The sequence below is a fragment of the Periplaneta americana genome, chromosome 1, assembly GCF_040183065.1.
Source record: "Periplaneta americana isolate PAMFEO1 chromosome 1, P.americana_PAMFEO1_priV1, whole genome shotgun sequence".
Classification (NCBI taxonomy): domain Eukaryota; kingdom Metazoa; phylum Arthropoda; class Insecta; order Blattodea; family Blattidae; genus Periplaneta; species Periplaneta americana.
In genome coordinates, this window is record NC_091117.1 from 154,478,597 (window position 1) to 154,496,310 (window position 17,714).

At 35.9% G+C, this 17,714-nt stretch overlaps 1 protein-coding gene across 1 annotated transcript in view; it reads left to right on the forward strand.

Annotated features, from left to right (window-relative positions):
- The window catches only part of LOC138702414 (angiotensin-converting enzyme-like), a 91,581-nt gene that overhangs the window by 50,528 nt on the left and 23,339 nt on the right, over positions 1-17,714 (forward strand). Inside the window, exons 2-6 of the mRNA XM_069829924.1 lie at positions 4,554-4,691; positions 8,259-8,417; positions 11,641-11,764; positions 14,382-14,525; positions 17,172-17,363. Coding sequence (XP_069686025.1) covers positions 4,554-4,691; positions 8,259-8,417; positions 11,641-11,764; positions 14,382-14,525; positions 17,172-17,363 — 757 coding nt within the window. The remainder of the gene's footprint in view (positions 1-4,553; positions 4,692-8,258; positions 8,418-11,640; positions 11,765-14,381; positions 14,526-17,171; positions 17,364-17,714) is intronic.

Genomic DNA, 17,714 nt, shown 5'->3' on the forward strand with positions numbered 1-17,714 from the left:
AGATAATCATACTGTAGTTGACATTCCTGGCATGGAATACTGAAAATAAAAGTTTGGTTGCGAATATGAGCGGGGTTCAGCAGAAATGGTGTTGTGAATTTTCGTAACTAGCATGTGTGGGCTGATAAAAATTCCCATGCACTTGAAGAAACAAGGCATCGGCACCGATTTTCAATCAACGTATGGGCAGGCGTTCTTGGCGATAGATTAAGGGTCATACGTGCTACCACAGACATTAACTAGGGCTCGTTATCAGGACTTTCTTATTAACGTATTGCTGGAGTATGTGCCATGTCAGCAAAGACTACAGATGTGGTTCATGCATGATGGCACACCAGCACATTTTTTCCGCAATGAGCGTGAACACGCGACACTGACATTTCAGGACCGCTGGATTGATTGGGGAGGCCCCACACCTTGGCCTACACGTTCCTCAAATCTAAATCCTCTAGACGTTTGGTTATCAAGAACAACCAGGTCCATTTCAAAGAGTGTGTGATTCCTTACGCCGAAGGGCAGAGGAATACATTGCCATGAATGGACGTCACATTGAGCACAAGGGGTCAGATCTCAGAAAGTATGTGTTGTAGGACCCATGTTTATTGGACATTATTTTCTTGTTTTGATGCATACTAGCACCTCATAAAATATTGGATAATTTTAACACCCTGTATATATGAGTGTAGAACAATTTAGCGTGTGAAATGGAGAGAGAATAGGAAATGAAGCTGTGTTCGAGAGAGTGGGTGAAGAAAGAATAATGCTGAAACTGAGCAGGAAGAGAAAAAGGAATTGGTTGGGTCACTGACTGAGAAGAAACTGCCTACAGAAGGATGCACTGGAAGGAATGATGAACGGGAGAAGAGTACGTGATAGAAGAAGATATCAGATGATAGTTCATACCGCCAAGGTGACCAAATAGCACAGGATCCGTTCCAACGGCTCTTTCAAGATGTCGAAGCGCCCTTGGAAGTGCTCTAAGAAATGAATCATGGCAGAGATATTGCGGAAGGCTGGGAACCCAGGAACGGTTGCCAAGAGGACGTCCCCTTCCGTAAGCGGACGACCTGAATATGTCTATAGAATGAGATGAAGCAGTTGAATGCTATGGAATATAAATTCTTTTTCTATACGGGAGGGGAAAGGAAATGGACCGTGGCAATGAAAATTCCAAATCACATTTGCCTACGTAACTGTGGAAAACCACGGAAAAACCAGTCAGGTTGATCGGTCCAGAAATCGAACCACGGACCTCCCGAACGCGAGTCCCATGCGCAACGTAATGAGCCATCTTGCTCGGTTTTAAAAGTGTAAATATGTATTCTTTCTATATGGATTTTTATAGCCTTTTGAATAATTTGGAATTAAATTATAAGTTGAATGAATAATTATTTAACAAATGACAAATTGGCATTATTAAATTTTTTTTGCCGGGATCCTGGAAAGTTTCGCTTTTGTTAATCATACCTCTGATTTAAACTGTTTCTGTTTCAAAAGATTACACACATATAGGCTGTCCGACAAGTCCCGCATCATACATAAAAATCGAAATAATTTTGAATTGTATTCGCAAAGTTATAAAACATAAGGTATGAATTCTTTAAGATTGTTTGAACTAAAATGCAACACTGCTACAGTATTTAATCATAGTAGTAGTTTAGGTGCAATAATATATAACAAATATTTAAATATCCTAATCTTGTCAATTCTAATAGTTCTAGTATTAAATTAAAAAAAGTTATGTATGGATTTTATAAAAATTAAAAAATTGTAAATTTAAATTTATATATTCTTATTGCGTAGTAGACATAAGACAAATTGTGTTGTATACTTCTTAATTTCAATTCAGGAATCCGCCCCTGAGAACGAGTTCTACTCTTTCAGGGGCGAGCTAAAGTTTTTTATATTTATTTATATTTTATGTTACAATTATTAGCAACATAAAATTAAAAAAAATAGGTGATATCATAAAATTTGTAGTGTGCGGAGTTGTCTCGACGAGAACTTCCATAATCGGTGGATAGGACGCAGAGGACCCAGAGAATGGTCTCCAAGGTCGCCAGACTTAAAACCCCTTGAGGGATTATCTGAAGGAAAGTGTGTACGAAGTGAAGAATCGTGATCTGCAACATCTACGAACACGGATCGAGGAAAAATGTTGTGAAAGCACCGCTGATATGTTACATCACATTCTCAATAGCATGAAGTTTCGCCTCCAGACATCTCATGAACTTGGAGGAGCTCATATCGAGCACATATTATAATTTACCCTATGGCGCGGGACTTGTCGGACATTCTATATATATATATGGAAAGGCTAGATTTTAGGAGGCGTAGTTACAACTCGTGAAACAGGTACTTATTGCGCCATACTGGCCACGTGACTTGTGAATGTCTAGTGTCGGTTCTTGCAGATGCGCAGCTGATTTTCGCTTAGATTTACGTAATAACAGTCTTGAAGGAGGTGCGCGACTGTTGAGGAGGGCGGTGCGCCGGCACGAGCCTGGTGGAACTGACGACGTGAGGTCACAGGCAGTGGAACCGAGCGGAACATTCAGGAAGTACAGTCCGCGCCACACAGTGCAGAAGATTCTTCTCATGTGTACCATCACCACCATCATTACTACTATTACTATTATTACTACTACTACTACTACTACTACTACTACTACTACTACTACTACTATTACCACATTCTAGTATATACAGTCACGAAGCTTGAGTTGTGAGGGTGCTAGAAACAATAGACTGTGCCGGTACTATTTCACATTGTCTGTAATGAGGCGATCGTAGCGATCCTAGTGGTTAGCAACTATCTATGGTTGCATATTTACTACGTATTGAGCTTCTTGACTGTATGTACTAGACTGTGCTATTACCATCTGTTTTTTTTTTTTATTTTACCACAAGTACATTTTATCGGCTATATATTGAAAATATATTCCAGACTGTGTCCAGCTTTGCTGTTACTACTTCTCTTCGTTATAAGTAAAAATGTCAAACTAAATTTAGCTTACAAACATACTAGAATGAACATCCATAAGACTTTTAACTCTTACGACAGGAAATCATGGACTGTACATATCATGAGCCAAAATCAATGGTTAAGTACTGAAATTCGATTAATAAGGAAGCTGTACACCTAAATTAAGAATTAATAGATATAATGAAACGGTACTGTATTATAAATCAAAACTTTCATAGCCTAATATCGACAAAATTGGACGTCCACATAACAAAAGATGAAATGGAGCTTTGATTGACTTAACAGCTCCTTGATGTAGGCCTATTAGAACGTGCTGAAACTTTGGATCACTAGTAGGATTGTATTTAGTAATTCAAGATGTCATATTGTAAAACTTCTATCTCATAGCAGGAAGAATGTAGATACCGTACATAATTCAAGGTTTAATGCGAAAATCTAATGCGAAATGTTACCTGCATAATAAAATTATTATTATTATTATTATTATTATTATTATTATTATTATTATTATTATTATTATTACTACTAGTATAGTGTATTATTTTGATACTGTTCAAGAATTTAAATATTTGGGTAGTATAATTGACAAGGATGGTGGAGCCTTTGAGGATGTAAAGAACCGAATAAAAAATGCAAATAGTGCATTTGTCCAGTTGTACCCAATATGGAAATCTTATATTATATCTAGATTTACGAAAATTAAAATTTTTAACAGTAATGTGAAATCAGTCTTATTATATGGCTGTGAGACATGGAAAACAAGTAAAATTATACGAAATAAACTACAAACATTTGTTAATAGATGTTTACGAAGAATTTTAAAAATTAGATGGCCAAATATAATAAAAAACTTAGAACTATGGAAGATAACAAATCAGAAAGAAATCACAATAGAAATCAAAAGACCAAAGTGGAATTGGATAGGGCACACAATCAGGAAAGAAGATGGAGCAGTAGAAAGAATGGCTTTGGATTGAACCCCCAGGGTAGTAGAACAAGAGGAAGGCCAAAAAATACATGAAAGAGAACAGTTTTGGAGGAAATTGCTAGGGAGGGGAAAATATGGAGCGAAGTGAAGAAGTTGGCTACAAATAGGGTCCAATGGAGGCACTTTGTGAATGCCCTATGCTCCTCATGAGGAGATACAGGAGTTTGATTGATTGATTGATTGATTGATCGATCGATCGATTGATTTATTGACTGATTGATTGATTTATTTATTGATTGATTGATAGATAGTGTAATATTACTGTTATTATCTCTTATTTTCACAAAAATGATACTTTATGTGTTGCATAACGAATATTTATTCCAGAATGTGTTCATCTTCAATATTACACTACCGGTACTATTTACATAGAGTGGAAGTAATATTTATTTATTTATTCTAATGCCGGGTGCAACGTGCATCTGCATTTCTAAGCCGTTTACCTTTTGTTGCCATGAAATCACCTCACTGGCGCTAATTAACTGCTGCTAAAATTGTGAAATAGGCCTATTGCTGTATAAAACACTAAAAATTACTAATTCGAGGAAAATATTTACACCTTTTCCATTTAATTTACAGGGCTCCAATATAAATCTAGGGGAGGCTCTCCAGTTCCTGAAGGAGTATGATCGAGAAGGCTCTGCAATGTGCTTCCGAGTAACGTCAGCACAATGGAACTACAGCACCAACATCACAGAAACCAACAGGCGCCGCATGGTGAGTGTTTACTGAAATGCGTTTTAAATAATTTTGCCAAGTTTGACTTCAATCCCACAATGCATTTTGTAGTAATTCACTATCCAAAAAGTCAAAGAAATGAAAAATATATGGTATCTGTAAAGTGAATTCCTATCTTCAAAGACATAATTATAATACGACAGTCAAAAAAGCTAACATTTATTCGGTCATGAAAGCTTAGGAACATTTAATACCATTTCGTTATAACTTAACATAGTACCAGCACAGTCTAGTATATAGTCACGAAGCTCAATACGTAGGGAATATGCACCCATAGATAGTTGCTGACCACTAGGATCGCTACTTATACTAGACTATGGTACCAATATTGGCAGTAGCTACATTTCTGTAATAACTTTGGCAAGTCACCTATAGTGTTTATTAAAAATTGTGAGGAACTCTGTTTAAGACATCATGGATTCCAACCTCAAATCATCCAGAATACAAGTAGTGTATCCTTGACTCAGCCCACAGAAAAAATCGTAAGGTATAAAGCTACGGCTTCTAGCAGGCCATTCTGTTGGTCCACGATGACCTATCCATCGAACTGGATAGTTGTGTCAGATCAGTTTGCGATCAGCTATGCAAAGTATGATGATGCACCGACCTGCATGAATATGATCTTTTCAGTATTATTATATTGAGCATTGGTCAGCAACTAAAAAGTCTGGAGTATATTTAAATAGTATTGAGGTTCACTGTGTCGCGTAGAAGATAAGGAGCTACCAAATTTGTGTACGTCATATCACATCAAACTGTTACCATAGTTATACCTTCCTCTACTATGGCTCAATTGGTAGAACCCGTGACTAAAAATTCGACTTATAGCTAGTAAGAATTATCTGAGACAACTGTGTATAATTTAAACTATTTTCTCTGCGAGTCAAGTGGTACAGATCAAGCGGAACTGGATTCGATTCTCAATAGGAAAATTACAAGTTTATTATTACCTTTCATAGCGAATTAAAGTTACGTATCTTGTGTTTTGTTTGTCCTGTGTCATCATAATATCTTCTTGAATATTTTAAATCAGTTAGACATTGCTGAAATATATGTGCACAATTTTTCTCAAATTTTAATGTTAAAGAATAAACCCAGAAAAAATGTTATTGTAGAAATTAAAAAACTCAGTAGGTCAGCTATAAGTGTGAAGAGGACCAAATGGCGCAGCCTTTGAAATAAAGGATTATTATAATTGGGTCTTAGATACTTTGGATATCTCGATACCGTCGATACTCTTTAGAGTACCAAGAACAATCGATACTCTACTCACCATATTAGGTGCTCTTTTTATGCTATTTTAGTATTTGGGGGGGTTTCTCTTTTTTGTTTTCTTTTTCTTTTCTTTCTGGTTCAGCGATGTATTAGACTTCCACTACGTCAAAATTCAAGGAATCATGTGGTTTATCCATCTTTGATCCGCTTTTACAGAAATGTGTTGTCTTTTCCACTATCCAGAAATAGTTTATAAGAGTATGTTGTAAAATAATCCTCACTCTTGATAAACCAAAACTTTTAGTAGCTCAACCGTAGGGCTGGAAAATTCCTCAGCAGTGGTGAGTAAGGGAAGTATTTGAATTATTTTTTGTTGTGTTGTATTTTCGGTTTTCTCTTTTGAAGTTGTAGCATTGAAGCTCTAAAACGGACATTGATATCAAGTATCGCGAAATTGTTGTATCGAGGCACCTATAATTATTACGGTATTCGAATATTATAAAATTATTTACTCCTTAAGACACCTTAAGTGCACAGAAGTGGTGTAAGTATGACTGCTCCACAATTCTTGCAATTTAGGCGTGTAGTTGCAAAATCAGATACATCACTATTTTTTCGAAATGAGTTAATGTTATATTTCATATCTTCATATGATTCTACAACTGCTATAGCACTGTTATGCTCCAAAGCCAGACACATCACATGGACTTGTATGATGAAAAATAGTATTGGTTGCAAATCCTTGGTGCCTTGCAACCTTTTTTCCTTCATACTGAAAAATTATGTTTTAGTGACGTATTTGATTTTGCAACTAAACGCCTCACTTAACAATACGAAGTAGGTTAAAGGAACCAAACTTTTGATGTTACAATGATGAACAAATGTTAACATTTTTATTAAGACTTACCTATAATGATATGTAATTAAATTTATTATCCATCTAATAAACAGTGCACATGAAATCATAAATAGACCACCAAACGTCAATAGCTAAAATGATAGTTTTACAAATCCCTTGCATTTATTATCAAGTTATCAAGCAGTCTTGGTAGCTCAGTTGGTAAAGCTCTGACGTAACGATGACTGGGACCCGGGTTCAAATCCCGACGTTGGTGGAGTCGTATTTGTGGTGATAAAGCCAATGTTCCTGAGCGTTTTTCTCGGTGTTATGTCATTTCCTCCATCATTCCGCCGTCACTCTTAATGTCAGTATTCATAATTACTTAAGGGTATATGTACGTGAACGACCACAAATATTATCAGAAAATGCAGGTTCTAAATTTCCAAAATTTTATAAGGAAATGAACTCACAATTGGAAAAAAATTACAAGGTACCACAACAAGACTTATTAGAACTTAAATATCTGATAAAAGTATAAAAAAGTCACTAATAATATTTTTTTGAGTTTACTTTTCACTTTAAATTAAATTTTCTAAAATTTGAAAATTTTCACACATGTTATTTCATAACTCCACAACCATTAGAGATAGAATTCTGAAATATTGTACGCTGGTTTAACATGCACTTAAGCAAAAGGTAGACTACAATAATGTCCATTTCTTTGACAATAGAAAAATTAGGTCACAAAACATTATGTAAATTTTAATATATGTTATATAGGCCAATAAAAAATTAATTGTATTAAAATAAACAACTCTACATGTCTGAGAGTAGTCTACTTTTCAGAAATAAGTGTTTATTATATGCGGGAAAAATATTTAAGATGTCAGAGAGACCATAACAATGTTATGGTTACCAAATGATGTAACTGCATAATATCCCCCCATATTCTGTTAAAACTGGTTCGAAAAATATTATTAGTAACCTTTTTTATACTTTTATCAGATATTTAAGTTCTAATAAATCTTGTTGTGGTACCTTGTAATTTTTGTCCAACTGTGAGTTCCTTTTCTTATAAAATTTTAGAAATTTAGAGCCTGCATTTTCTGATAATATTTGTGGTCGTTCACGTGCATATACCCTTAAACAGTATCTACTCAAAATAGTGCAGCTGAATGTAATATTGTGATGGCATCAGTCTGAGGAGGCGTAGTACACTTCTGGGGGGCGAAGGGCGTTCTAGCACGACTTCACTGGGCCTTGAGCCTACATGGCTCAATCGACAGATGGCACTATAGCTGAGTCACGATATCTACAATAAAATGGCCGTTCGGACATCAACAACCATTCCCATATAAAGGAGTGATAAAAGCACAATAGATAAACCTTCGGCCTCTCCTTTATGCAAAAGGAAATTTGAAGTTATCTGTCAAATCCAGAAGTTATTGATTCCATAAATTGTGACAAATGATGTTTCTGCATTGTGACAGCTAGAAGAACAGGTACTGAGCTCGAAGTTTCGTCGGTTGTCTTGGAGGAGAGCGACATCATTCACATGGACTAGGCTGCCAGACCCTATAGTCCGCAGACAGCTACATATGTTGGCGATAGAAGGAAGATCCGCTCTCCCGGAGGAAAGATTCGAAGAGGTGAGTCTTGTAAAAATTAACCTACATCTCCAGTTCAGAATGTTCTGGACAATGTATGTAAATCTCTTTACGAAATTTGATATTTAAAAAAATAGAAAAAAACAGTAATTAATCACTAGTACCTACATGTATCTGTATATGAGGCGTTGAGAGCAGAAGTGGTGTAAGTCAAAATGGGTAATGAGGGTTAGAGTAAACATTCTGTAAAATACAGCGCAAAGTAGCAATTAATATTGAATTTATTTAAACTATTAGTAGTCAGTGGATAGCACGAAGGACATATTAATTGCTACTTTGCGCTGTATTTTATAGAATTTTTACTTTAAACCTCATTATCTAATTTTGACTTACACCACTTCTGCTCTGAACGGCTCATATGTTCCAAAACTTTTTGTAACAAAAAGAACATTTCACTGTATTGTGGTAGAAACCGAAAAGAAATATGTAAACAAATAAACCAAACAGCGCAATCCAAAACAGCGTCAGGACTTTGTAGGTATTGATATAATACTTTCAGCTGATAAAAATTCAATAAATATGGAACATGAAAACTTGTTTAATTTTATAGGCGAAACTCGGCTAATTCCGCAGTACGGGCAATTCCGCAGTAGTGTATATATGATTTTACTGTGGCTTTACAATAGTGTGAACGTAAGTTTTGAGACGCTGTCAACAGGAGGCATGTCCTCTGCAGTGCTATATAAAAAAAATCAAGGATATTGGTCGAAATCTCTGTCGACAATACAGTGAAACATCGAAAGCTGGCTGTTTTTCGTGTTTTGCTACACAGTTGTGAAGAAAGTGGGCATTGTTACATACAAATTGTTCCTTTTATGTTACTTTCATAATGTATTTCATAATTATTTACGACTGCGGAATTAGCCAAGTCCTATTGCGGATTTATCGGCACTGTTGCGGAATTACCCGAGTTGTTCTTTTTCAACTGTAATGTATGTACAAGTAAATATATTTGCATTTTAATAGGTCTCTTTATCTCATTTGGTAATGAAAGGTTTCAACCATGTCTACATACCTTGATAATATTTTCCAATAAACATTTTAATAAAAATATGATAGATTTACTTCTTAATATTGCGGAATTAGCCGAGTCTCCCCTATGGATCTCAAAATAGAGATACAATCAATTGGAACGTGCAGGTTAGGTTATCACAAGATCAATTAATTAGCATTAGTACTTAAAATATTACATAAAGGCGACAAGCAGTACCAGTGACATTCCTATTGCTACTAAACAATCTGTTATCCCGTGGATCTTCATGACCTGTGATAGAGAATAGAGATAAATTTCACTACACTCTACTAATAAGTAAATAAACAATTGGTGCTTTTCACAATGTTATGAATTCGAGAACTAACGGAGATCTGCAACTAGCACAACAGATAAGTAGAAGAAGTTGCCACTCTGTCAAGGCAAATTGTAATTATGTCTTACATTAGAAGTTTAGAGTCCCAAGTTACAGACATAAATGTAACGTCTTGCCAAAATGACAACCAGCAAAAGAATTTCTTCATAGTAATACATATTGTAAAGCGGAACCTTGTTTCTGAATTCTCCTAGCAGTATCAATGGAAGTAATAACATTAGTAATGGTAGTAGTAGTAGTAGTAGTAGTAGTAGTAGTAGTAGTAGTAGTAGTAGTAGTAATAGTAGTAGTAAGCATAAAGTAGTCTCGATTATCCATATCCAGTCTAAATGAAATCGAAAATAAATTGAATAACAGACATTTCCAATCGACAATCGTATTTGACCTTATGTTCTCGAAAATTAAATGTTATACAATACATTATGATTGGAAATAAAACATTTTTAAATCCTTTATTCCATTGAAACCACGAATATTTTGCTTTCAAGAGTCATGTTCAGTTCAACAAACACTAAAAACAAATTAAAACCAAAACTCGAATTAAAAAATTACATAATTAGAAAGATTACCAAGTGTTGTAGTGTATATCTTACGTTCTTCCATTCCTAGTCTCTTTCCTTCACCAAATTAGTGAATTGTTCTCGATTTTCCTTTACAAATCGAGTAATAAAAACGCAGAAAATGATCGAATAATCCAGACTACTATTTTAATGGTTATGGTACATAATCATTGAAACTTGTTTTGAGTTCACGAGAATTTCATTGGAAAATACCGACTTCATACAGTTTCATAATCCGTATTTTTTTCGCTCTATATCGTAATTATTTGTCAATCAGCTTGGTCAGAAGTAATATAATAAATTTCCACCGCACAGATCGGAATCAGATTATAGTAGGCTTGGAATGCTTCTATTTCTGCATGTATAGTCTACTTGCTTACTTACAAATGGCTTTCAAGGAACCCGAAGGTTCATTGCCGCCCTCACATAAGCCCGCCATCGGTCCCTATCCTGTGCAAGATTAATCTAGTCTCTATCATCATATCCCACCTCCCTCAAATCCATTTTAATATTATCCTCCCATCTACGTCTCGGCCTCCCTAAAGATCTTTTTCCCTCCGGTCTCCCAACTAACACTATATATGCATTTCTGGATTCGCCCATACGTGCTACATGCCCTGCTCATCTCAAACGTTTGGACTTAATGTTCCTAATTATGTCAGGTGAAAAATACAATGCGTGCAGTTCTGCTTTGTGTAACTTTCTCCATTCTCCTGTAACTTTATCCCTCTTAGCCCCAAATATTTTCCTAAGAACCTTATTCTCAAACACCTTTAATCTCTATTCCTCTCTCAAAGTGATAGTCCAAGTTTCACAACCATAAAGAAAAACCGGTAATATAACTGTTTTATAATGTATAGTCTACTACAAAATGTAATCGATAAACACATTCATAGCTGGCGGAATTGTTAAAGTACTTGTTACTTTGTTTTAGATATCGACTTTATCGTATTTTATTTTTTCTCATCTTCTTGCGAAATTATAACTTTTACAGGCGCAGTTTCCCCAGGATATCCAATAGAAAATACGAGATTGTTCATAACTTAGCACCACGCGTGCTAACAGGAGATGTTTACTTGAGACTTAATTGTGAGCTTTTGTTAATCGGTCTTACCCAGCCGTGACGCTTTTGAATCATTGACAGTACACACCAAGCTCAGCTTATCAGATGACATCATAACTTATTTCAATGGGTCATCATTGGAACTTGAAAAATGCATGGTCAACACACAAATGTATTGATGTGTCGAGTAGTATAAAATTGCGTTTCTTTTTCAGCTGCAACAACTGATCGCAGAGATGAAAGACATCTACTCACGGGCCCGGGTCTGCCCCCACATTATAAACAGCATCGGCTATGGCTACAGACAGGGAGGCAACTGCGATCTCGTACTGGATCCTGGTGAGATTAAACCCCAAGTTTCCAAACTTGCATTGTATTTATTTATTTCTAGCATTATAAGACAATTTAACATGATTATTGAATTGTAGGCTTCCAAACACACAGCTTTGTAGTGATGGTTGCATAGGTATACCTTTGTAGGCGTCATTGTAACGGACTTGGTTGACGTGGCAGTCCAAAATAAAATCTTTTGTGTGGATTACTTTCACTATCCCCTACGAATCTACGAAATATCCATATTTTGCGATTATTATGCGACTAAAATAATCTACTCTTAACTTATAAATAATGCTGTTTTATTTCCTCATATGTAATAATATGGAATAATTATAGGCGTACTCAAAGAATTAACTTTGAAATTTTAACAGAAATAAATGCGTTTTAAATCTTAGAGTTAAAAGTAAAAGTAGCCTACATTTAAATGCCGTTAATCACAAAGCCAAAATGTCTATATCTGACTCTATTTCTTACCTTTTTTCATTCCTTCTTTTTCTGAGGCGCCATATAAATAGCATATATAATGTGAATAGTATAGTTTGTTATTCTACTTAACTGTTTATCAATATTTTTAAGAAATTTGAAGATGTGTTTACTTCGAAGGAATTAAATGTCCTTTACGCTGTTATAAATGTTGTATTGTTCAGTGTGTGTCTGTGACAGAAAATTTATATTTTATGCCTTTCAATAATGACGCATTTCGGAAATACCATATAGTTTTTGGAAATACATGACGCATCAAAGTTCATGACATTCTTTGTTTTTGAGTTTCCATTATATTTACGCTGAGAATTGTTTTGCTTTTGTTTATTTGTGTGTCTGTGACAAATGGAATAGCCCTCTGCAAAATAAGTTGTATTTATGTTTTAATTAGTTTCTTCTGCTCTTGTAGTTTTTCACTAATGAACATGAAGGTTAGTTAATAGGCAATTATGTATAGGTAAGCTAATTATTTTGAGTTCTCCAAGCGTGTGTTGAGATCAGATTTCTCCGACGTTTCTAAACTACTAACAGATCCGTATTTAACTTCGCATTGCCTAAGACGTCAAAGAGCGTCGCACTCTGTATTGTCTGATATAGTAAATTAGGCCAGGAACTGGACTAGCTAGAAATCAGGGATACAAAACTGTGTTACAATTGTGACAGACGTCACAAGTCGGAACATGTAACTCATCCCTTCCCTACAATCCTCGCGTCATTGGAAATGATAGGAGGAGAAGAGATATGTATTCAGTGTGCTTGCCAAACGTCACAGATATGTCATTGAAGGCCGGATGATTGTGGACGGGGGAACAAACTCTTTCCCCATGCTTTCACCCCTCTCTTCCCCAGTTCTGCATCCCTGAGCTAGTTAGTCAACTTCTTAGCACAGCAGCACGGACATAACAGAATAGGCGAACTTCTCAGATCTTGATACGATCCTATGATCGGTAGGTCCGAAATATTGGAGAAATAATATCTCAACTAATTATTGAGAAACGAGAAGCATCCAACAAGTGCAGTGAGAGTGAAAATCGTGTACAAATAGTGCAACAGTCTTTCGGTAGTTCGAGGCGCGCTAGAGGAAGTGACACACCATCAACACGGATGAGCTTAGCGGATTCTACCAAGGAAGATGAAGTTGAGGACGATCACTTAATAAGAGGTAAAAGGTCATATAGAAACATTAGCAGAAAAAATTATGACCAATCAAATACAAATAATGATAGACTTACAGAACAAAATTATTTACTAAGAGGTAGGCAACAACAAAAACTAAACTTTCCTGTAATCAGAAAAAAAATCTGAATAAGTAAGAGGTATTTAATAGTAAAATTCTATTTTTAAGACAACATTAAATTAATTTGTATATACAAGATTTTAATTTCAATAAGATTACACATAGAATAAATTTTAAATAAAAGGTAGAATAGAATTAAACGAAGACTGACAAGGAATGTTGTAACTGTAATTGATATTGATTTACGTAATTAATATGTCAAGTGAGTTTACATGTATGCTGCAAGATGTATAAATGATACGCAAATAACTACTCTGCTGACTATATGTCAACAACTGCTAACATGAATGCGGTATGATGACACGGAATAATTAGTTAACATGCATAAGTGAACCTATTACTAAACATGAATAGGAAAGTCATAGAATAGATTTAGATGATTAAAGTAGAAAAGAAAATTTATTTTAAAATGTTTATTGTAGAAAATTGTCTAAAGGAGCAGATAAATAAGTTTTAAAGTTTTAATGGTTATCACGATTGGTTTAAACATGCACTAAAACCAGGCGTAAATGCAAGTTTATGTTTAAACCAATAAATTACTGAGATTTGTGATAGGCCTAGATCAATTAGTTAGGAAATTGTATATTTATTATATATAACTACTTTTCGTATACAGATCGATTTTAAATTATTAAGTTTGTACTTTTGTGAACTAATATTAATAAATCTATCTACAAAAAAACTAATTATTGGAAATCTAATATTTCCTATGCTCAATCACCATCAAAGCCTAAAATCTCACGTAAAAACTGAACGTTATTTCAGAATAAATCAACGTGTTTCATTTGGATATCTGTTTGTATTTAATGCATTACTTTGTTCATGGTCGTACTATTACAGATTTGACGCGGATTTTGTCTCATTCACGGGACTATGACGAGCAGCTCCATGTGTGGAGGGCGTGGCGGGACGCAGTGGGTCCTCCAATGAGGAGCAAATACATCCGTTATGTACAACTAGCCAATCATGCAGCTAGGCTAAATGGTAAGTATATTTATCATTCTTGTCTAATGTTGTCTCGTACAGACTGATTATTTAGTCCTGGCAGTTCAGCGACGCGAAAGAGTGGAAGTAATAGGAGTAGTGGAGAGAGTTGCGGAGTAGAGATAAGAGCGAGCCGTCAGTAAAAAAAATGCAGTACAGCTTAACTGTACAACGCAACAGTCTACTGCACGCGTGACATCCGATCGCTCTGAATGCAAGCGACTGACTAACCTGAACACCCCATGACGTAACTTAATGGACTCGCCTGATCCAGGCGCACATTGTCGGCTACTGTCAGGACTAAATAATCGTACTGTACGTAAAGACTCAAACTCAGGGATTCTCGTCGTTGCGTGTTGAATGGAAGTTTCGTCATAAACGTCTCTTGAAAGTGTGGAGAAGCTGATACAGTGCAGCAATTTCCTGTTGTTACTGAACTGGTGATAAAGGTGATTATGAATTGTTGATAAATAATGGAATGGTGATAGGAGAAACAGTATTGCATTGCAGTGGGCGGGCGAATACTTAGACCGCCCTTATGGGACCACTGACATCTTCTCAGGGACTCAAACATCACTCAAGTCATCCAAGGAATTCTAGAATGCTAGAGATAGACGGCAGTGTTGCTCATGGTGTAGCTATTCCAGACTAGTATGCCATAACAAATTTCCTTAAATTTACGAGAACAGGACAGTGACACAATGCACTTTCTGCTGTTTCATTTTCACCCGCGGCAATCAGAAAATAGACGCCAACACCATCTATGTTTACCGAAAATTCTGCTTGCATTCACCGTTAAACTATAAATTCGCCTTAATCCATTATTAATATAATGTAATTACATTAGTATTGTTGCAAAAAGAACACACACATTCAGAACTTTAATAATATATTAATTTTTAACTTTCAAAGCCCCATATTTCAACTGGCCTATATGATCTGTTTTAATAATTGAAAGTATGTAGTTATATTTTAGCTTACGGAACTATTCTTCCTTTCGTACACGATAATGTGTAGATTACTTATTATCTAGATACGGGTGCGGCATAAAATCTAAACCACTTAGAAGTCGACGGCAATTCGGAAGGCGGTAGTCTGCTAGCGTTTGCGTCGAGAGAGACAGATAGAGAGGGCAAGGCAGCGTACAACATTGCCACATCGTACTTCACGCGCACGTGCGAAGCAAATAGCGGAGGAGAGAATTTAAATCATCAAAAGACAATAATGACCTTAGCGTTAATTACTGTAAGCATGACACCAAACAAACCCTGATTCCTTCACTAACAAAATTCTTTGCACTGTTCTCAATCCCATACCACATGCTTCTGCAGTCATTTCTTGCGCGTTGGCAACGTTGCAGCCAGCATCAAGATGGCCGGCAGCGTTCCGCTCGTCAACGTTTTTAAAATAATTATACACCTTGAATAATGTTTTCCGCGCCTGCCTGTGCAATACTTGTTTTTTTAAGTCTCTTCTTCCATTTATTTATCTTACACACACAGTAAATGTTAGTTTTACTTATTTAATGTATTGAAATACTCACACGTGAACAAACGAACTTGGGAAGTACTTGTTACAGACTGATTCCGGTTGGTTCTGCTGTACAAGCTTGTGACGTCACATGCCAGAAATGCTACGGCGCATATAGCAGCCAACCGCCTTCCGAACTGCCGTCTAGTCTAGCAGAGTTGTCAGGTCTCCCGTATTGTACGACATATCTCGTATTTGAGGCCTGCAAAACTTGTCCCGTATGAAGTTCATATTCATACGAGACACCAAAAATTCCGCACTTACTGATATTAGCCTATGTCATAGATGGCGATAGCTTTTATTCTTCTTTTATTTTTTTCTCTTACTGTTTGTACAGATATCGTGTTGTAGAATTATTATAAGAAACAGCCCCTTTTATTATTAACATGAATGTCTTTATAAATGTAACAACGAAGCAAATAAATTTAAACCTCTGCCTGCTTCTTTTCAATTAAATAGTTATTTATGCAACAAGTGGATAACCTTGACATATTATTACTTAATGAAATGTCTCTTAACATGTGTAATTTTGCAGCTAAGATTCTGGTAATCTTTGAATCCACTTATGTCTGCGAATTTTTTTTTTCTAAAATAAACTCGAGAAAAATATTGCGCGTGCACGTCTAACAGCCTATCATCTCGTAACTGCTTTACGTTTATGTAGTAATAGTATTCATCCTAATATAGACTGACTCGTCCTGACCAAACAGTATAGGCGATGTAGAGCTTATAAATTATTATTTATAATGAGTGCCAAGCCATAATGACCATACGAATGCTTATGTAACAATATGACTTGACTTGAAATGTTTAATGTAATGACATGCTGCATTAGTTTTGTACAGCCCTAAGCGGAAGACAGGCCAAGTCCATGTGATGTAAACATGTTCGAAATATTGTAGAAGGGGTGAAATGGATCACATTTATGTCCCCTTCGTTATCCCCAACCCTGTGCTAGATGAAAACTTCCAATCTAACAAAACAAGAATTTTCTGTGTTGCTGGGAACATTTTTACGAGACACAAGGCAGTGGTGTCGAGACCGTTACACAGTCTATAGGTAGACTCTATTTAAAAAATAACATAAATACTTGACGTGTTTTGTTTGATGGCCCAGGTTTCCATGACGCAGGACAGCAACAGAGAGAAAGTTACGAAGACCTGGATATCAACGCACAACTTACAGAGCTGTGGGCAACTCTAGCACCCCTCTACAGAGAACTCCACGCTTACGTCAGACGGCGCTTGGTGGATAGATACGGACCTGAACGAGTGCGTCCAGACGGACCAATGCCGGCGCATCTTCTAGGCAAGTGCAGAATGACAATGTGTAGTTGACTCAAGCTAAATTGAAAAAAATGTCGACGATTGCCCTCCGAGTTCCAGGATTCGAGCACTAGCAAACATGAGGCGACTTGTGGCTCTGGATAGATTTCCTACGATTCTTTGTTCTTTTTTTACCATTTTTCGTTATCGCCTTATCAACGTACATACTATGAATTTTGAATAAGAACTACCATTGTAAGATCATTAAGTAAATAACTTCTCTCTTATTTATTTTCTTACTTTTCTCCTCTACCTCGCCTTGATTACATTTCCTCTTTTTCTTCAACTCATATTTTTATCCACCTCTTTTTCTTTATGCTCCTCTTCTTCTACC